This window comes from Monodon monoceros, unplaced genomic scaffold, assembly GCF_005190385.1.
Source record: "Monodon monoceros isolate NGI ecotype Baffin Bay Population unplaced genomic scaffold, NGI_Narwhal_1 Super_Scaffold_6, whole genome shotgun sequence".
Taxonomy (NCBI): Eukaryota; Metazoa; Chordata; class Mammalia; order Artiodactyla; family Monodontidae; genus Monodon; species Monodon monoceros.
This window is the reverse complement of record NW_021703783.1, coordinates 23121582-23144183: the sequence shown is the minus strand read 5'-3', so window position 1 is coordinate 23144183 and position 22602 is coordinate 23121582. Positions and strand designations below refer to the sequence as shown.

Below are 22602 nucleotides of genomic sequence, written 5' to 3'. Positions count from 1 at the left end.
CTGTATAAGTTTAAGATGTACAGCATAATCATTTCACTTACATACATCATGAAATGAAAACCACAATAAGTTTAGTGAACATTCAGCATCTCATGTAGATACAAAATAAAGAAAAATATATTATTTTCCTTGTGATGAGAACTCGTAGGATTCACTTTCTTAACAACTTTCATATATAACATACATCAGTGTTAATTATATTCATGCTGTACATTACATCCCTAGTACTCATTTATCTTGTATCTGGACGTTTGTGCCTCCTGACTGCCTTCATCCAATTCCCCCTCTCCTCACCCCCGCCTCTGGTAACCACAAATCTGATCTCGTTTTCTGTGAGTGTATTTGTTTGTTTTCGAAGTATAACTGACCTACACACTGTGTCAGTTCCTGGTGCACAACACAGTGATTCAATGTTATTTCTATACATTTCAGAAAGGATCACCACTGTGTCTAGTTACCATCTGCCTGGTTTTCTCCACTATCTTTGTCAGCATTTTACCAGCTTTGCTCTATAAGCTGCTAAACCTCAGAGCCTTCTCTAGTCAAGGATTTCCCATTGATTTTAGTTTCCAGAAACAGATTTCCAATGGGGCAATGAAACACTTATCACTAGATCATTGCCATTGGTGAAAAGTCTCCTGCTATCCTGCTTATAGTCTACAACTGCTGAGGCTGTGGAAACTCAAATCTCTGAGGTCGTCTTATTTTGTCTGAGGGCAGAGATAGTTTGTTGTTTTAGGGAAGGCACTCACTCCTTAGACATTTTCTAGCTATTGGGCAGGAGAAAAAGAACTGTTGGAAATTACTAAGTTTTTCTGATGTTAAGGTGCAAAAAAAAAATCTGTACATAAAAGAGGTGCTTTCTTCAGAGATATTGCTGAGATGTACGCTTACCTTTGAGTTCAATTTGGCCATGAGACTTCCTAGAACATTTTTCTACCTTCTATCCCTTATTTAGGCAAGGTGATAAAATACATCATAGGTTAGTTTAATCTTTTTCGCATGCTATATAAGAAGGAAAGAGGCCCAGTAAAGAGAATCACTAATAACAGTACAAGCAATGAGACAACAATGATAATTCCACTTGGCATTTATTTTTATATTGGTGTTTACTATGGAAAGTTCAAGTGTTGTATGTCAGGTCGTAGTGGACTCTCAGGTGTGTTATTGCTCCCATTAACAGATGGAAAAACTGAAATTGTAAAGGTATCTGTCTCATTAAAGGGCTCAGAATAAATAATTCAGTGGACCTTGTTATGCAGTTTGAAGTAAGTAAATGGCTGGGGGCAATCTGGAGAAGCTAGAAGAACTACATGGAAAAGAGAATGGGTATTGAGGTTGGGAGTTGAGAGTGAGGGAGAGTTCTAGAAAATATTAGAGAGTAGTGAGTATGCAAAGTAGTGAAGATAGGGAAGAATGGATTTTTATGTTTTGCTGCTGCTTTTCTATGGCATAAAAATGTACTTCCTCTACCCCAGCCCCACCTTTGACTGCGTCCTGAGAGATAAAGATATGAATTTGTTCAGATTATATGTTCGTTGCTTGTCGGACTGTGTCCTATGTGAGATGGAATCATGATGCTTCCCAGCCTCTTGTCTGTCTGGCACAACCTTGTTCTGTCTCTGAAATGATCCCATGTGTTAGGGTGTTTCAACATGGAAATGCTCTCACCAGAAGCTGAGGACGAAAGGAAATAGGAACTTTCCTTGAGTCTGGAGGGTTAGAGGAGCGTCCTGTTCAAGGGAAGCAGGACTTGTTAGAACTTTTCCCACCTCCTGCCCTTCACCAGCCCTGTAGCGTCCACTCCAGCTGAGGTTTTCAGAGCCTTACACTTAACCCTGCCCACACAAAGCCTGCACTTAAGTCTCTATCTCCTGTCTTCCTTTACATACTCCAGGCTGTAATTAACCTCTGTCTTTCAAAATATCTCTGCCTTCCGCTCTGTGTTCCATAAACACTCCCATGCCCTCATGATATCTTAAATACCTCCTAGAGAATCAAGTGTCTCCAAACTTTTCACTTGCTCAACTAGGTGATGATACTGTAACTACTAGAGGCCCTTCAGGATAAGGAACGTGTATGGGTGCAGGGAGTGAATTTTTCAGATGTGCAATTTACAGTCCCTCTAAAACATCCAGGAAGAATTGTTCTCCCATTAGAGCCTTTTACTGAGGGATGAAGTTAAAACAGAACAGTCTGGGCTTCAGACACCAGACAAGAATGTGACAGAAGGGGAATACAGTAGCAGCAATGGGATCCCCGTTATGACCAGCCAAGAAGAAGATGTGAAGGGAGGTAGAGTGGCTTCAGGGAGAAAAGGGAGTTTGTGACCCCAGCATCTTGGCTTTAAGAATGAAACCTTGCTCCCAAACATTTTCTCCATGCTGCTTAAAAGTCTACCAATTAGATTAATTTGAGTTAATATTCAAATATCTCAAAATGAGACCATCGTTCTTTCATCTCTTCCTGTAAGTTGGTTTCATAAACACTTGTTTCCTTCCTTGCTTTATCAAGGTTTCTAAGAGGGTGAAACAGACCCACACTCTTGGGACCCTAGATTACAAGAACAACACAAAAGTGGTGGGGTGAGCAATCACTGAACAGAAAAAGATGCTGATAACTTTTGTTCTGGTATCAACCCAGAGCCACGAGGCCACAGGAAGGCCAGGCCACTGATGTGAACCTTGCATCTGAGCCCTGTTTTCAGGCATTACCTCCAGGGTTTCCAAGGTTCCAGACTTGTGTTCTCTTACTGTAGAGTCCCTAGCTGTGGGCTCCAAGTTAGTCCTAGACGTTGGCAAAAACAATACAAATGCCATGTGTGTCCCCCTATTTATCCTGGGGGCTGTTTTCAAATTTCATCCAGCTCACTATGGCCCCAGGAAGCATTCTGTTCTCTCTCCCATCTTCAAGGTCAAGAACTTGAGTCCTGATTGTTGAGAAAAGCCAGACTTCTCCTAGGAAAGAAACATCTTTGTTAGAGAAGTCTGTGTCAGATTATTTTGTCTGTTAACAGCAGAACCAGAAGATAATGAGGACTATTTGAAAGAGAGTAGCATTGACAAATGGTACACATTTTTGAACTCATTTCAAAGTACAAACTCCTATTTCATTTCGTTTTCTAAGGCTCTGAATAACTTATAGACAATTTAATTGCCTGTATTTGGAATAGGGAATTCCTAAAATGCTGAGTATAATATTTGGATTTAAAGAAAAAGACACCATAATAGAGGCCATTGTTCAAGTAAGTAGAGACAGGTTCATGTATTTCAAACCTTGGATAAAATATAAAGATCATTGAGCTCTAATTTGAAAGAATTCCACTGAAAGCCCCAGAAAACAATCCACTGTGAGAATATGAGACAGAATTATAATATTTACTGGACAATTGTTTGCTAAGAAGCATTTATTTTATATCACTTTTTAACAAGACCAAACTGTCAAACTGTTTAAAATTCCATTGGAAAAATGTGAATTATCACAAAATTGTTTACTTTTTTATCCTTTCATGTATATTGGATTACTCATGGAAGACAATGGAAAGAATCTAAGAAATCCTAGTTTTAGGAGTAACTCAGACTGCATTTCAGAAATATTATAGACTGTGTAAACCAATGCGACTTTTGGACATGTATTAACATAGCTGCAATACTATTGGTGCTGTGTAAGGCACAAAGAAATGAAAAACTCCAGCATTATCAGCAGAGATGATCCTTTGGAAGATGATGGTGCAAGTTAAACATTCTTCCCGTACATATAGTGATCATAGGAAAAAAAGAATCATCTTTATCTTGTTTTGCTAAATACCATTAGCTCCAGCAGCTATGATTCATAACTCATACAAATAATACAGGTCCTTTTAAACTGGCTCTGGAATTATGGCATTATCACCTATGAAGGTATTGCAATCATATATATCCTAGATCATTCACCGAACATACATCCATGTAAAATCATGTTTAGAACAAGGCTGAATTTTCTTGGTATTAAAATCACTTTTGATTATTCATTCTAATACCAAATGGGCGTTTCCACCTTTTTCTATATCTGAGTTTCAGAGACGTAGATAACTTATAATGATGCAACAGTTCTTAGCTGCATGAGGATCACCTGGAGGGCTTGTCACAACAGATTGCTGGGCCCGCCTCCAAGTTTCTGAGTCAGTACAATTAAGGTGGGGCAGAGAATGTGCTTCTAACAAGTTCCATGTGATGCTGATGCTGCATTCTTGGGAACCATGCTTTGAGTACCACTGCAATAAAGGAATCTGGGTAGCAGAGCTAAAAGCAATTTTAGGAAAAAAGTCTTTATGTATGGGTCTGGCTGGTATTGTAGAAAATGAAAAGAAATCCAAGCTTTCCCCTAAAGACCCAGCCTCTCTGTGGCCTCCACCTCCACACAGAGCCCTCTGCCTCCTGTTTTTCCAGTTCTGTCTTTCCTACCTCCAGTTCTCAAAAGCGCTTGCAGATCTTGCTACCTTAATTTACCCTAAAATGTAACTTAATCACAGCAGTTAGTTCTCTCAGAGAGCTTTGCATTTTGAAGCGGATCAAAACTGTAAACACAATAAATGAAATCTGAACAATGAAAAGGCATTAATTTTAAATGGGAAAAACTTTGTTACATCTTCACTCTCTTGCCTTCATTACACCAGAGTGACCTAAAAGTCAAATCTCTCCATGCTACTTTCTTACTCAAAGTCTTCAATGACTGTCCTTCTCCTACAGGCAAATTTTGAATGCTTAGCCAGACTTCCAGGCCTTTCATTTCAGTTATTATATTGTTCAACTCTGTTTGTTCTTTAAATCTTCTAGCTCATTGGTAAATATTTCTTGTATCTTCTCAGTCTGTGCCTCTGTTCTTTTTCTGAGATCTTGGATCATCTTGACTATCATTACTCTGAAATTCTTTTTCAAGTAGATTGCCTATCTCCATTTCACTTAGTTGTTCTTCTTGGGTTTTAACTTGTTCCTTTGCCTGGAACATATTTCTCTGCTGTCTCATTTTGTCTAACTCTCTGTGTTTGTGGTCTCTGTTCTGCAGACTGCAGGACTGTAGTTCCTCTTGCTTCTGGTGTCTGCCCCCTGGTGGGTGAGATTGGTCCAAGGGCTTGTGCAGGCTTCCTGGTGGGCGGGACTTGTGCCTGCCCACTGGTGGGTAGAGCTGGGGTTTGTCCCTCTGGTGGACAGGGCCGTGTCAAGAGGTGTGTTTAGAGGCAGCTGTGGGTTCAGTACGACTTTAGGTGGCTTGTTTGTTGATGCGTGGGGCTGTGTTCCCACCCCATTGGTTGTTTGGCCTGAGGTGTCCCAGCACTGGAGGCTGCAGGCTGTTGGATGGGGCCAGGTCTTGGTGCCAAAATGGCGACCTTCAGGACAGCTCACAGTGATGAGCTCTGGGGTCTCTGCCAATAGTGTCCTTAACCCCACAGTGAGCCACAGCCAACCCTCACCTCCCCAGGAGACCCTCCAAGATCTGCAGGTAGGTCTGGCCCAGTCTCCTATGGAGTCACTGCTTTGCCCTGAGTCCCAGTGCACGTGAAACCTTGTGTGCATCCTCCAAGAGTGGAGTCTCTGTTTCCCCCAGTCCTGTAGAACTCCTGCACTCAAGCCCTGCTGTCTTTCAAAACCATATGCTCTGGGGGCTCCTGATGCCAGACCCCCAGGCTGGGGAGCCTGATGTGGGGCTCAGAACTCTCACTCCTGTGGGAGAACCTCTGTGATATATTTATTTTCCAGTTTGTGGGTCACCCACCCAGTGGGTATGGGATTTGATTATATCGCTAAAGTGCCCCTCCTACCATCTCATCGTGGCTTCTTCTTTGTCTTTGGATGTAGGTTATCTGTTTTTGTAGGTTCCGGTCTTTTTTGTTGATGGTTATTCAGCGGTTAGTTGTGATTTTGGTGTTTTCATGAGAGGAAGTGAGCTCAAGTCCTTCTACTCCACCATCTTATTCTTGTCTCCTCTCAGGCCTTTCAATATATCCCACTACCTACCTATTCAACCTCATCAGCCACCTCTGCCTCCTTCCACTTTATATACAACAATACTGGACTGTTTCAAATTCTCTGAAAATGTCCTATTCTCAGGATCAGCTACATAATTTCTAGGCCCCAGTAAAATATAAAATTGCAGGACCCTTTGATCAAAATGTAGTAAAGACTTTCAAGACAACAACAACAGAGCTTTTGTCCAAGTACAGAGGTCTGAGCATGAGGCCCTATGGACTGCAGGTCACATGCCCATGAAGCAACCCTGACTATTCTGGAGACATAATCCCTAAGTCCCTTGGCACTTGTCTTGAGGCATCACAGAGAAGCAGCGAAAAGTTTTTATTTCCTTTTGCTCTGAATTAGTATCTTTAGATTTGCTGAACTTCGAACGCAAGAAAGCATGTGAGCATCACCAAGCATTTGTTCATTTTTCAGGAAAGCTCTTGCACAAACAGAGAGCTCAACGTATTACCTTGATCCTGGCACCACTGACTCTCCTTACACCACTGTCATGGTCTCCCCCTCTTTGGTACCTTTGGTACTAGTCCCTCCTCCTGCAATGCCATTCACCTGCTTCTCATCTGATAACCCCCCCCGCATGCATCAGTTGCTCAGCCTATGCTCCTCCTGGACTGTGAACCCTCTCCCAACACCCGGGGCACACTCGACACTTGGTGCAGTCTTGAGAGGTGAGTTCACTGGGTTCTGATCATGTTCACATGAACATCTTATTCACTAGACTCCAGGTGATTCCAGGGCATCGACAGTGCCTTCGTCTCTGTATCTGCAGAATCTAGTACAATGCCTGGATTTCGGGAGGGACTCAAAAATGCTTATTAAATGAAAGGACTGGTGATCACACATTATAACATTTTCCACTAATTCAAAGATAGTTTCTCAGAAGCAAGATAGCTTAAATGCGATTCAGTCTTTTGGAACTACTAGGTGAGGTGGTCAATTTACTTCTAGTTACCTCAGAGGGAGGACACTTTTGAGGCAAGAACCAAACTCCTTGGTCTCTCAAACCTAATCTAGGTGGGTGTGACCCCCAGAGATGTGTTCAGTCCTGCTCAGTGGAGGAATCTAACACACTGGAGTCTTCAAGAATCATCAAGAATGCCTTTCCTAGACTGGTTTCATGTGGGAACTTTTATTCTTCATTCAAATATCAGCACTTGTTTGAGGCCTACAGTCAGTTTTCCAGGGCTGATGATCTGGTCTGTGGTTGATTTAGGTCCTTTGCCCCTCTTCCTCTTTCGTGACTTCTGACATTTCACTGTTGCTCTAGCATGAGTGGGGGGAGAAAAACCTTACGAGCTGAAATTCAAACCAGTAATATCTACTTTTTGCAAATGCATAGTTCATCTATGAATTTCATGTACTCCAGCTCTTCATCCCTGGCTGACACGTAAAATTTGAGCACTGGCAGGATATCTTATTTACTTAGGTATTTTTCTCCAACTTGCATATATATACTCTTTTAGGCACGTTTTTAGACAATATCCAAGAAACTTTTTTTTTAGTATAATCTTTGCAGTTATCTTTTAGCAATTGGTATGTACTTTGTCCTTGCAAACAGTCTAGGACTAAGGCAGCATCTGGTAGGGTTTTTCTGGCCAGGCAAGGAGAAAGAGAGCTAGTTGTTCCTGACTTTCTCCCTAGATTGCTGCTTCTCAGTCTTTCTCTCTTTACCACTGTTTCCTCTCTTGAAGCTGATGGGCTTCCATCCCTCACAATGCCTCCAGCCCTGTGGACATCATGAATGAGCTGCGACAAATGGGTCTGGACCTAAATCTCAAAAGGCAAGAACATCCCCATGTTTGATTCATCTTCAGACAGTTACATCCACCAGCTGCTCTGAAATTAAATCCTGGCTGCCTAAACCAAGCCACTAGTTATGGAGTGACAGGGAGCACATGCAGAAGTCTGCATTGAACCAGGAACCCATCTCAATAGAGCGGTCACTTTATCCATTGCTTGGATGAGAATGGTTCTGTTTTACTCTGAACCTGTTGGGGTGGACTTTTTATTCCTTTACGCTGAGCTTTGTCACCATGTGTTCCCAATCTGAGCCCTGTTTGCTTGGACTCTTAATTCGTTTAGGAGCCTTGGAAGCTGCTTTTCTAGAGTTAATCTGGACTCACTGGAAGAGAGTTCAACAGGTTCTATAGTTTATGCCAATCTCATACCTGAACCCGCTCTCTCACTGCCATACCCGGGGTGTGTATTACCTTTCCCTGAATACTACCGAGGATGGAAAATTAACTGCTGTCTGAGGTCACCCACTTAATCCTGAGTAGCTCTTTTAGAAATATCTTCTTTTCATAAACCAGATGTCAGCTAAAGTCAACTCGCCCTTTTAGATTTAAATGAAATTGTTTTGAATTCTCATGCCTTATGAGGTAAGCCATTTAGAGACTCTTTCAAGCTCTGTTAACCTTTGGCGTGTGGACAGGAGGTTGTTTACAGTTGTCCTGGCCACCTCTGGCTAAGGCCTGATCGCTCCATGTATGGCCCCTCTCTTGTCTATGCCTGGTCTCCCTTCTGTTTTCCCTGTCCCTCCACACCAAGCAGTCACCTTGTTCCTGTTTCAGCATTCCCCTTGAGCCCGTCTCAAACACAAGGCTGTTTAAGTGTGTGCACCACACTGTTATAGGAGAATTGGGGCAACTGTTGGAAGTTTTAGAGCAGCAACCAACTTATGATTAAATATTAGACATTCCCAGGCTTGAAAACCTTTCAGCCATCTCATCACCAGGGGCCTCTCTCCCTGGACACCTTTCTCTGTAGCTCCCACCTCCCACCATGCTTGGCCTCTTCTCTTAACTCTTCCCCTTTTCTGTCTAACTTCTTGCTTATATGCCAAATTCCAGTTAACTTTCTCTGTAGAGAAATTTGGTGTTGCTTTTGTCTTCTTCAAGACTTGACCTTGGGACCTCCTGTCCCACACCCAGGGCAGTTTATCAATGTGTTTTCCCCAAAATAGCCCTCTCCCTAAAAGTCTTGTGCCAGATGTTACCCTGTCCCCATGTGGTTACCTAAAGCCCAGGTCTGACTCACTGTCGCTTCTATCCAGTTCATTACAACCTGCCCTGTCTTGGCTGACCCTTTGCTCTGGGGACACTGCTGAAGACAGAAAGAACACAGGCTTTGGAATTAAATCACTTTGAAACCCAGATGTACTACTCATTGGTTTTGTGACACCTTTTCTAGACCACGTTCCACAGCTCTGAAATGTTGATAATTATATCTTCTAAAGGATTTGTGTGAGAGTTTGACTAGGAGTATACCATGTCTGACAGATAGTAGACACCAGAAGTTTTATTTCCTTTTCATAAAATAAAACGGAGAACAGGCTTGAAAATCTCCCAAGCCAATAAAACCATTGAAGTTATGTAAGCAAAATTAAATCTAGCTTGTTTCATGAACATAAGCACAACTTAACTTAGGTTATTTCTTGTAAATGCCACAGATAATCATAAAAGAAATTTAATTCATCTTCCTTAAATGGTGTAAGATAATCACTTGTAAGCAATCCTCTGTCATCTGGAAACCACCACTGAAATAACCAATCACTGTGAAGGGAAACACCTTCCTCATTTTCACTTTATGAGCATCTCGTAACATCATATCTCTGTGCTTCATACCAGTTTGGGGTTTGAAGTACCCCTCATGGTGAACAATTTGTTTCTCACTCAATAAAATATTCACATCAAGTAAAGCTCTCTAGTTTTCTTTTAAAATTTTCCTCTCTGCCAGCCTCAAACTTCAGCACTGATGAGGATGAAACTTCCCCAGCCTGGCTGGATGCCTGTTTACTTCGACCTCTGACCCCTACCTACTTGATATCTCAGCTCTCCTGGACATTGAAGATGGTCCCTGCTTTGGCTGTCATCAGTCAGCCACTCCCACTCTATGCTCCAGATGTCTGGAACTACTCAGTGTTCCCAAACTTACTTTTTCTCATCTCTGGAGTCCTGCGATGCTATTCTCTGCCTTTTCACATGGGCAGCTTCTACTCAGGCTTCACCTAAATATCACCCTCTCTTCCAGAAAAACATCCCTGATTCTCCAAGACTGAGTTGGATGTCACTACTACATTTTCCTCTAGCACCCTGTAAACATCCCCATGACGTCCCCCAGCATAGGGTTTTAAAATCACTGGTTACTTGGCCTCCCTGTAGATTATAAGCTTCCTGAGGCAGAAGTAGACTCTTTTTTTTTTTTTTTTTTTCAGTACACGGGCCTCTCACTGCCTTGGCCTCTCCCATTGCGGAGCACAGGCTCCGGACGCACAGGCCCAGCGGCCATGGCCCACAGGCCCAGCTGCTCCGTGGCATGTGGAATCCTCCTGGACCAGGGCACGAACCCATGTCCCCTGCATCGGCAGGCGGACTCTCAACCACTGCACCACCAGGGAAGCCCAGAAGTAGACTCTTATCAATGTTTTATCCCTAGGCAGAGGCACATAGCAAGCCTTCAAGAATGTTTGTATTTTCTTTGCTTTAGGAGATATGTCCAAAAAAATATTGCCACGATTTATGTCAAAGAGTGTTCTGCCTATGTTTTTTTCTAGGAGTTTTATGGTTTCATGTCTTACATTTAGGCCTTTAATCCATTTTGAGCTTTTTTTTTTTGTATGTGGTGTGAGAAAATGTTCTAATTTCATTCTTTTACATGTAGCAGTCTAGCTTTCCCAGCACCACGTATTGAAGAGACTACCTTTTCTCCATTGTATATTCTTGCCTCCTTTGTCATAGATTAATTGACCATAGGTGAGTGGGTTTATTTCTCAGCTCTCTATTCTGTTCTTTTAATCTATGTGTTTGTTTTGTGCCAGTACCATGCTATTTTGATTACTGTAGCTTTGTAGTATAGTTTGAAGTCAGGGAGAATGATACCTTCAGTTTTGTTCATTTTTCTCAAGATTGCTTTGGCAATTCAGGGTCTTTTGTGGTTCCATATAATTTTTAATATTATTTGTTCTAGTTCTCTGAAAAATGTCATGGGTATTTTGATAGGAATTGCATTAAAATCTGTAGATTGCTCTGGATAGTATGGAGAGTATTACACTTAGTGAAATAAGTCAGACAAAGAAAGACAAGTACTCTGTTACTTACATGTGAAATCTAAAAACTAAAACAAATGAATATGTATAACAAAACAGACTCACAGATATAGAGAATAAACTAGTGGTTATCAGTGTGGAGAGGGGAGGGGTGGGGGTGAGATAGGGGTAAAGGATTAAGAGATACAAACTACTATGTATGAAATAAATAGGCTACAAGGATACATTGTATAGCACAGGGAAATATAGCCATCATTCTGTAATAACTTTAAATGGAGTAAAATCTAGAAAAATATTGAATCACTAAGTCATACACCTGAAACTAATGTAATATTATAAATCAACTATACTTCAATTTAAAAAAAAAGAATATTTGTAGTTGAATAAATCCATACTGCCTCGCTTCCATGCTGTGTGACTACTCACAGTCCTGACAAGACAGACAATAAGCCTAACCTTTTAATCAGTTGACAACCATCTTTCTTCCCCCTTACCATCACTGCCCCCAACCACATATACGTTACCATAAGAATGTATTTCTCTGAGCAGTAAAGATGTAAGATCTATATTTCACTTATCGTTGATAAAAGAAGTTGTATAAAATGGATGAGACATCTAGATAAAGAACAATAAACTGTAAAAATGTTCGGTGAATGAGAGCTCAGATGCTCTAGTTAAACGGCATTTCATAATTGATAGATAACACTGGGAAGAGGGAGAAATATTTAATGAGAGATTGTGGAAGGGGCAAAAGTAAAAACACAATTTCTGAACACAGTGGTTGATGCAAGGGCTTTTCCAGTCCTACAGACAATATAATACCTTACCTTTGTTGTACTCCATGGTTAACCAGTGCTTGCATATGCAGAAGGAAAGAAATTTTCTTCCTGCCTCTCCCTTTGTTTGCCTATCTTGGAAATAGCTTCAGAGATAAGAGACATTCAGTTATGGCTCACAGATATAACTGAGCTGTCCTGCACAAGTAGTTCTTAGAACAAGTCCAGAAATTTCCAAATGGAATTAGAAGCACTGAGGTCACCATGAAGATGCAAGAGAGCTAGTCAGAGATGACCAAGAAAGTGTGCTGTCCTCTCATTTGGCATCTCATGAGTAGCTCCTCAGGCCTCCTGAAAGAAAATAAATTAGAGATGCCATGATAGCTGTCACAATCCACATCTCACTAACATGCAATGTTTAAAAATTTTAAGTGAACAAATAAAATACCTTGGAACATATTCTCTGTTTCGGGGCTAAACAATTTCGTTTTAACTATATAAAATTCCAAACCAAAGCCCTTAAATGTAAACAGTTAGTAGTAAAATTGGTACAAAGTAAAGATGATCATGATTATGATTTATTGACGTACCATATGGATTATCTTAATTGCAAAACTAGCTCAGCCTCTGATGCAAAACTAGCTCAGCCTCTGACATACCATATGGATTATCTTAGTTGCAAAACTAGCTCAGCCTGGGTTGGAGTCCCAGGACAGAGGTTAACAGAAAGCACCGCTGCCCACTTAGCCAGGCGTACCCTTGCTTCAGACTAGGGCATTCCTTTCGGTGGGGGGAAAGAGCTGTATGATTTCACTGGCATTTCCATATGAGAGATGACATCTAAGAGAAAGCAAGACATTTGGTTGCTTGGAGGGACTGCTCTATAGATGATTTTAGGCAAGTTATTTGCCTCTGAGGCTCAGATGCTCATTTGCACAGAGGGTAGAAAAATGAATGCAAGTGTTAGAAAACAGGTCTGGCTGTTGTAACAGAAGTCAAAATAATTGTGGCTCAAAAGAGGCAGGAGTTTATTTCTCTCTCATGACACCGTCTGACCATAACCAATCTAGACTCCACAGTTTCAGGACCAGGCTCCTCCGGTCCTGTTTTAAATCTTTAACACTCAACTTTCATCTCGGGGCTAAAACTGTCTGTTCCCAACTCCTGCCTTCATGTCTGCTTTGCAGCCAGTTGGAGAGAAGAGGATGAAGCGGGGCATAATCCTTCCCTTTTCGAGGGTGCAAAAGGCACGTCATTTACATCCCTTCTGCTCACATCCCATTGGCACTTAGTCACATGGTCACATCAGTCTGTAAGATGGGCTAGAAGATGGAGTCTTTAGCTGAGGTGCCACGTGCCCAGCTAAACTTTAGGACTTTCTTGCTAAGGAAGAAAGGGAGAACATATACTCAAGGGCAGCTAGCAACTGTCCTTAGCATTTCTTGTGACCTTCTGCTAAAATAATAGGTAAAACGTTTGATACAAAGTCAATGTTAAACAAAAACTTAAATCAATTTGATTTCATTCTTAATAAAGAGACATAAGTATAAGGTGTATGTATATCCACACAGAGGCACACAATGTGGGTCAGATTAAGCATGGCTGAGGTTTGGAGATAAAATGACTCTCACTACATTGGCTTTCTGGCCCTGCTCAGTTTAGGCAGTGAAGGCTTCATCTATGGGCCCAGCCTTGCCCAGTTCCTCAACCACTCCTGACCAGGTCATCCCCAGTAGGCAGTCTTATAGCTAGAGCTATGTTCAGAATCAGGTGTGTCTTGGGTGAGTCCAAATTGCAGCCCACCCTTAACTCCTGATTCATCTCTTCAGTTCCTGCATCTCAGCTCCTACGGCTCTCCTTCCCCCTCTCCACTTGTCCAGACACACCCATGATCAGACTGACCCCAAACATGACACAAAGGAATGTTACCAACTACAATTTTATATGCTGTTCTGCTATTATCATTACCTTTCATGCAGAGTTTCTTTTCTCCCCAAGTTCAAAGAAAACAAAAGAAAAGTAAAGGAGGGGCTTCCCTGGTGGCGCAGTGGTTGGGAGCCCGCCTGCCGATGCAGGGGATGCGGGTTCGTGCCCCGGTCCGGGAGGATCCCACGTGCCGCGGAGTGGCTGGGACCGTGGGCCATGGTCACTGGGCCTGCGCGTCCGGAGGCTGGGCTCCGCGATGCGAGAGGCCACAGCAGTGAGAGGCCTGCGTACCGCAAAACAAACAAACAAACAAAACAAAACAAAAAGAAAAGGAAAGAAAAGAAAAGAAAATAAGAGAAAAAAAAAGGATGAGATGATCAGAAGCACAGATGGTAGGAAACTATACCAGGGAGAGATGTATCCAGAATGGAAAACAAGACAACAAGAACACATGTATGGCAGTGCTGAGTGGTCACATGGCAGTGATCCAGAAGCTCCGGATCACAATGTAGGAAAACACATGACAAGTCCTCCTACACTGCATGGGAGGATTGAAGGTGGTGAGAGGGGGAGGAGGGGGACACGCGTCATTCCATGCTCAAATGATTCTCACTTCAGCAGGACATCCAAGGAGGACATGCCCACACACTGAGTGAAGAACTATTTGACCATCTGGCAAAGCTACTTTCTAACTAAGGCATTTCACTATTAACTAGGAAAATTTCTACTTAATCTATGGGGTGGCCCCCTGTAGGTATGTAAAAGAATAACATTTTATAACAGGTGTCTTTGGGGCTTTCTCTGTCAAAAATGCAATAGACCAATTAGAACAGGACTTGATAAGGGGAGAAATCTCACATGGACTCTAACAGATGAAACAAGAACATAACTAACTCCATGTGAGAGCTTCCAGGGATCTCACGGCCACTCACACTCACACACAGTTCTATAGTTGAGAAGGCTATGGACCTGCCCAGCCCATACAGACCGACAGTGGAAGAGCCGAAAGTAAACCCAAGTACTGGGGGCTCCTGGCCCAAAGAGCCTTGACATGTACTTTCTCATGCCAGAGGAATCTCTTATTCTGAAAAGAAAATATCTCTTGTGGGAAATCATTAATATGTCCTTAAAACCATTTTTTTATCAAAAAGGACAAGACCTGCGATGGTGAAAGAAGCTCTAAGTGTATAAATAACATCATCTGACTGTTGTAGGATGACCATGTTCCTGAGGAGTTTGCAGAGTGACAAACGACTTCAGACAAACATGTGGTCTGGGCGCACATTTTATAAGTGACTTTAGAGGAAATGTTGCTTCAAGAATGCAGGAGAGGCTGGTGATCTCAATCAGCTGGGAATGAGGACAATCCTTATTGAATGAGCAGAGAACAAGGTCAGTGTTTACAAAACAACCCTTCCTATTGAGTGAGACAGCACAGGCAGCCTTGGCTGGGGAGGTGCTCCCCGCAAGTGAAGGGCTGCTCAGTTTCACTCATCAGGGCACCCCAAGCAGGGCTCAGTGTGCTCTGGAGAGGGCAGAGAGGAGCAGTCAGACTTCCCAGGTCAGGAACTAAAGCCCTAGGAGCCGGCAGGTGAGTGGGGGCCTGGAAGGCGGCAAGTGGAGGGGAGAAGTGCATTGCCCAAAGATTCAGAGGATCAGGGTTCCAGCCCTAGCTCTGTTCCTAGCTGTCCTGGTTGTGCCACTTTGAGCTAGTTACTTCACCTCTTGGATGAGCTTCAGTTTCCTCCTCTGTAAAAGCAGAGGGTAGCACTACACATTTTCCGGCTCTAAAATTCTATTGTCCAGGGATCACTACTCAAACGCTGACAGGCAGTCATGGTTCCCAACCAGAGGCAATTTGCCCCCCTCTCCCCAGGGGACATTGGCAATGTCACCACTGGTTGTCACACAGAAGGAAAAGTGCTACTTCTACTGGCATCTCGTGGGCACAGGACTGAAAAGCTCAACTACCCAGGGCAACCCCCCACCAGCAAGAATTATTCAGCCCCAAATCTCAACAGTGCCAAGACTGGAAAACACAAACTGAAAGGACAGTATAATGATGAACTCATTTCAGCCAGTTATTGTCATTTTGCCAGATCTTTTTTTTTTTAAGAGAATTGAAACATTTCAGTTTTTATGTAAAATATCCCAAATTTAAAATGTCGCCACATGTTAATTTTTTTTTTTTTTTTTTAACAAAACACTCAGGCAGCCAAATAAAATAGGGCTTCAGGACAAATCCTGTGTGCAGGCTGTCAATCTGTGAAATCTTATTTAGCCAGCTACTGTCCAAGTAATTAGTACAGTTTAGGTGAAAACACGGATTCTTTTATCTGTGTCAGGTTATCTGAGCCAGATCCAAGCAGGTCAAGGATAATCCACAGGTGTGCTCACACGCGCGCACGCGTGTGTGTGTGTGTGTGCATGATATCGTGATAAAAACACTAAGTGAAAGTGTCCAGAGACACTTATCACCTGTGTAACTGGTGGTAGGAATTATAAAATTCTTTGAATAACAGGGTCTCCATTTTCAAGGAAGGCATCACTAGCCTTGCTGTCTACCTCTCCCGGTTGTCACAGAATGTGACCTTGAATGTACCTTGAAGCTGGAGGGAACTTTAGAAATCACCTGATATGTAATTGACTTTGCCCTTGAGCTCACAGTCAGTCAGTAGGAAGATGGGGCTCAGAAGCCCCGTGTGCTGACTCCCTGCCCTGAGTTCTTTGAAGAGAGTGACAGGCAGGAAGGTGGGGAGAGAAGAGTGCCCGATGTGTCTTCCCTCCCCACCCCCACCCCCACTCTTCCAGACGTGGTCCACCCATGCCTGGCCTTCCAGATGTGCCTGAGCAGCACCAGATGTGATCTGAGGATTCAGTGAGAGGGGCTGTGAAAGCGCTCAGGAGCCTGTAAACTCTTACCCTGTCTCCCAAATGCAAGGTTGGTGCCAGTGTTAATTTGTCTCTGATGTGTGACCACAGGCAGCTCTCTGGCCAACGGCAAGGCGAATGCCTGATGTTTACCCCAGGGAGGCCTAAGCCCGAGTTGTGACACTTTACCCGTCCTAGAAAAAAACAGGCAAAAGCGGATCAGCATCGTGAGTGTGAGGCCGAGAGGCAGTGGTTTTGCTGCGCCATTAGGATGTAGAGTGCAGGTTAAGTTGCTGTCATTTATTAATGGGAGCTAAAGACATCAGAAGATAACTCTCCACGGCCAATCCTGGTTTCAGACATTAAAAACCCTACCCCCACCAGGCCTTCTCCAAGCCCCTCCCCTACTTTCCTGCCTGAAACCTTGTTCCCTTACATGCCCTGCCGGAGCCTTGTCCCTCTGCTTATCTAAGAGCTTCCATCTCTCACGACGGGACACCAGGGCTCCTTTGAGACTTTGCCCTAATGCAGAGTGTGCCCTTCTGTCCTGCAGCCAAATTTCCCGTCTCATGCCAGGTCAGGGTCCGACCACCCCGTCTGCTCTGATGCCAGCCAAGCCAACTGTGGTCCAGCTCTAAGTTCTTAGCTTCAGTTCCATCTTTGCTGAGCACGCTTATTGCGGTTCCGTGGGAGAGGCCCGGGTTTGTGCATCAACATTCAGAGTTCTTTTCCTTCTTTACATATCCTGCTTATTTGGGGCTAAAATGTGTCCCAAGTCCATTGTGAACGTGGCTACCGGTTGTGCTGTCTGTGCAGCGGGTCAGTCAGAATGTGCTGGTGTAGCAGCTGCTTCCATGGACACGGCTACTCCGCCAGGTTTTATATTTTTTAGTGTAATGACAGAGCTTCCAGTTACTTACAGCTAAGTCAGCAGCACTAGAAAGTTTGTAGCTGACTTCTTTCTTACTGTTTTTCGTTTCTTTCACTAAAAGACTGTCTTTTAAGGCAGATTTAGGTGCACAGCGAAACTGAGAGGAAAGTACAGAGATTTCCCACATAGCCCCTGCTTCCACACATGCATAGCTGAAGCCCTCATTGTCAACGTCTCCCACCAGAGTGGTGCATTTGCTACAACCGATGAACCTATACTGACACAACATCATCACCCAAGTCCACAGTTTACACTAAGGTTCACTCTTTGTATTGTATATTCTACGAGTTTGGACAAATGTATCCACCCCTGTAGTATCATTCAGAATAGTTTTATTACCCTAAAAATCCTCTGTGCCCCACACAGTCATCCCTCCTTCCACCCTAGCCCCTAGCAACCACTATTATTTTTACTATCTCCATAGTTTTGCCTTTTCCAGGATGTCATATAATTGGAATCAAACTATATGTAGCCACTTCAAATTGGCCTTTTTCACTTACTATTATGCTTTTAAGTTTCTTTCATGTCTTTTCATGATCGGAGAGCTCATTTCTTTTTAGTGTGAAATGATATTCCATTGTCTGGATGTACCACAGTTTATTTATCCATTCACCTATTGGAGAACATCTTGGTTGCTTCCAAGTTTTGGCAATTATGAATAAAGCTACTATAAACATCCATGTGCAGATTTTTGTGTGAATATAAGTTTTCAGCTTCTTTGGGTAAATACCAAGGATTGTAATTGCTAGACTGTATAATAAGGGTATGTTTAGTTTTGTAAGAAACCACCAAATTGTCTTCCGCTAAATTGTCACTTTGCATCCCCACCAGCATTTGATATCATCCGTGATCTCCACTTCGGCTATTCTAATAGGTGTGTAGTGGTATCTCATTGTTATGATATGCATTTTTCTGATGACATATGAAGTGAAGCATCTTTTCATATGCTTATTTGCCATCTATATGTCTTTGGTGAGGTGTCTGTTAAGGTGTTTAGACCATTTTTTGCATTGGTCATTTGTTTCTGATTGTTGAGCTTTAAAAATTCTTTATATATTTTGGATAGAATTCCAGCCACATGTCTGTAACTGTGAGATGGCAGTAAAGAAGGACATGACACAATTAAAAATAGAACTATCATATGATAATCCAGCAATCCCACTTCTGGGTATTTATCCAAAAGAATTGAAATCAGGATCTCACAGAGATACTTACACTACCATGTTCATTGCAGCATTATTCATGGTAGCCAAGATAGTGACAACCTAAATGTCCATTGACAGATGAATGGATAAAGAAAATGTGAGATATACATAAAATAAAATAGTATTCAGCCTTTGTAAAAAAGAAGGAAATCTTACCATTTACAACAACATGGATAGACCTGGAGGACATTATACTAAGTGAATTAAGTCAAACACAGAAAGACAAATACTGTATGATCTCACTTATATGTATAATCTAAAACAGTCAAACTCATAGAAGCAGACGGTACACTGATGATTGCCAGGGGTTGGAGCTATGGGGATATGAAGAGGTTGTAATCAAAGGGTACAAAGTTCCAGTTAAATACCATACATTAGTTCAGGATATCTACTATACAGCATAGTGCCTATAGATAGAAATACTATACTGCATACTTAAAATTTTCTAAGATGGTGGATCTTATGTTAAGTGTTCTATTACAAAATAATAATATTAATAGTTATTGTTTTTCTTACAATAAAGGAGGTAGGAGGAAACTTTGGGAGGTGACGGATATGTCTATGGCCTTGATGGTGGTGCCAGTTTCAATGTGAATACTTATTCCCAAACTCATCGAGTTGTATATACTAAATATGTACAGCTTTTACATTTCAATCATACCTCAACAAAGCAGTTTTTTTTAAAAGACAAAAATTATAGAACTACGGAATCCTTTGAAGAGGTGGCAGTGCCACACCAAGGAGAGAAAGAACCATATATCTCAGGTGAGTAGCAATCACTGACGATTCAGAAACACATATGAAATAGTTTCTTTTCTTTCTTAAATATACCACAGGAAGGTGAATCTTAATGGGCAGAAAAACCTGATATATGGATTTATGGAAAGGACACTGCTGCCTTCAAAATACAATTATCTATTTACTTTGCACATTATAGGAGGAGCCATTCCATTACGCCTGCATATTTTTTTAAAAATAAACAAACATAGATCCTAACTACCAGCCAAGTAAGGTGATGCTTGGTGATTCTTTAATCACAGCACATTGCAGAGCTGCTTCCTTTTCCTAATTTCTGTTTCTATGCATAATTTACAGAGTTGTGCAACATGCAGATGACACACAGAAATCAGAATTATTACTTTTATGTAGACCATGTTGTTCGTTGCCAGTAAGTTGCCTCCAGATGGCTTGGAAAAGGAGTATTGCTTTATACTGTTTTCAACTAAGAAGAGCTACCTGAAAGCATTTACACCTAGTATTCAGTGGAGCTAATTTGTGTCTTCCTCCGCCATGTCACTCAGGTGGACTATATATCACTTAGGGTTTCTTCTTAAGGAAAAATTTCACTGGGATACAGAAGAGTTTAGAAATCTTAAGATGAAAGGTAGAAGAAGAAAATACAAAAGCCAACTGTTTGGGAGAAATCTGGAGCATCCTAAAAGTCACTATAATTAAAACACAGCAGTCTGTAATTATTCCAAAGGGGGAAAAATTGCAAGAAAGACTCAAAAATGCTAATGTGCTTACCCAAAGCTCTGCCATATTAGTTCATATTGACTCAGACAGATACAATATCCTCAGACGGACTGAAAACTAGTTGGAAGGTTTAAAACAAAAGAAAATGTAATACAATTAGGTGGAAAAGCAGTGGGTTTGGAGTCACTGGAGTAAAGTTGGGTTTGTTCTGCCATTGACTAACCGATTGAACTTTGGCAATTCATGGGACTTCTCTGTGACTCAAGTTTTGAAACTGCAAAACAGGATACCACCACTTAACCTTGTGTTAAAAGAATGTGTGTAAAGATTGTGTTTTGTTTTCAAATGCTGCTCTTCACACCCTCTACTTGTCTGTTTCTCTTCTCTCCATCCAGTGATAGACAACCTCTTGCTTAACTTCTCCACCCCCAACCACCTACTTCATTTTTATATTCAAATTTTTCTTTAGCATAAGCCTCCAAATTTATAAATTTTGGCCTTTTTTATGTTTCCTAAAGCCAGCATTCAATGTCATATTTTAAAGTAATGTGTTAGTATGTTTATGTTCAGTGTTTCTTCAAATTACTCTCCAAATTAAGAAAAAGTACTCCTCTCCTTACCCCTTGCTCTTTGGTTACCACTGCATCTCCTTGGCTCCTACTATTAGCTAAACTGAATTCACACCTTAGATTCTTGTCATGGGTCACGTGGTCAAACATAAAGGGCCTTATTGAGATGTTCTTTTGATAAAATTGGAGTCACTTCTGTAAGGGTTGAGAGTCTCCCAGTTGCTTGGGAATAATGATTGTAAGTATGTTTCAGCAGTTCTCAAACTTTACTGTATATTAGAGTCATCTGGAAAATAAGTTAAAAATGAAAATTTCTGAAATGTTCTTCAGAAGATTCTGATTCACAAAATTTAGGTAGGAGACCAGAAATCTGCATTTTAGCAAGCACCCCAGCTGACTCTGATGCAGGTGACCCACGACTACCCCTCTAGAAATGCTGTTAGAGATTATTTAGGTAATTCTAAGAGCAGTCTGGAGTTTTGAATCCTTGTGGTTTAAAAAGGAATATTTTATAAAAGGAGTATTTGCAAAAAGGATTTTTTATATTAAAAAATGTGCTGACATATGTTATCAGAGCACAGACCTGAGTTTGGATGGTAGTTTGTTCACTTGATAACTGTGTCTCTTAGATAAGCTAATTAGTCTTACTTTTCTAACATGTGATATAAGAACACCATTAGCCACTTGAAGGAGGTATTGTAGCGCTGAAATATATGTTAAAAGAAACCCTTAGTTATGAAAAGGTGCGTAGAAATGTTAATCATAATTATCTCTTTATTAATGATAATTTCAAGAACTGGATTATTCAACTAAATGAAGAAAAACTAAGCCCAGATTTTCCATAAATTAGTGTCTTCACTCCTGTGATATATGAAGGGTATGTCAGCACCCAGTGGCACAGGTAGGCCAGAGGCAAGCTAAGGTGCAACCATGAAACAGCTATTTGACTGAACAGTTCTTTGGCATTAACAGTAATTCAATAAAAATCTACATTTGATTTAGTACAAAAAACTGCAACTAAGTGTAAATGCGATGTAATGGTAAAAAAAAAAATCTATCTATTTATCTATCTCTATATATTTTTCATATTGCACTAATTCATTTCAGACTACTTTGACCCATTCTGCAAAAGAAAGAAAACAAACAAACAAAATGCCCAGTTACAGACTGGTTGGAAATGAAATATGTGATTTCCATTTTATCAGGGAGCCATTTTTATTCTGTGCAAGGCAGTGTCAGGTAGACCACAACTACACTGATTACAAATTTATTCTGTCTGGACTTTGGAATTTAGTGAAAGAGCAACTGAAGAATGGGGTGCCTTGTATCTTTCTCTCTCTCCCCCACCCCTTCAAATATATACATACACATATATGTATAACATTCATGCAGACTGAATGCATAACAATGTATGATGCTTACACACAATATATGTGTGTGTGTGTGCGCGCATGTGCTATTTTCAGATTAAGGATTTTGGTAAGAAAAATGTTTTCAGTAAAATTTCCCAATTTTGAATAGCTCGACATCATCCCAGGAAGTACTTTTACAGCAATCTTAAGGCAAGGGGTTGTATCCTCAACATCTTTGTATCCCAGGTATCTTGTGTAGTGACTACAAACATTAGACACTAAACCAACATTCATTGCTGAGGAAGTTGATTGATCTTCTTTGGGACAATAAGGTCTAAGTAGGTCTCAGTAAGATTCTCAAGGAAGTTAGATCTCCTCCTGAGTTTTCTTTTATCTTGTCTAGTTATAGTAAGATAGATCAGGTTTATGCTGCAATAA

At 41.4% G+C, this 22602-nt stretch overlaps 1 protein-coding gene across 2 annotated transcripts in view; it reads right to left on the bottom strand.

Annotated features, from left to right (window-relative positions):
• Positions 1–2749: 2749 nt before the first annotated feature.
• The window catches only part of CCDC91 (coiled-coil domain containing 91), a 405594-nt gene continuing 385741 nt past the window's right edge, over positions 2750–22602 (bottom strand). Inside the window, exon 13 of one of the 2 annotated variants that reach the window (XM_029206061.1) lies at positions 2750–2957. In XM_029206061.1, coding sequence (XP_029061894.1) covers positions 2871–2957 — 87 coding nt within the window. In that variant the 3' untranslated portion in view covers positions 2750–2870. Of the gene's footprint in view, positions 2958–16801; positions 16826–22602 lie in introns of those variants that run through there. The other variant, XM_029206065.1, reaches the window with a different exon arrangement.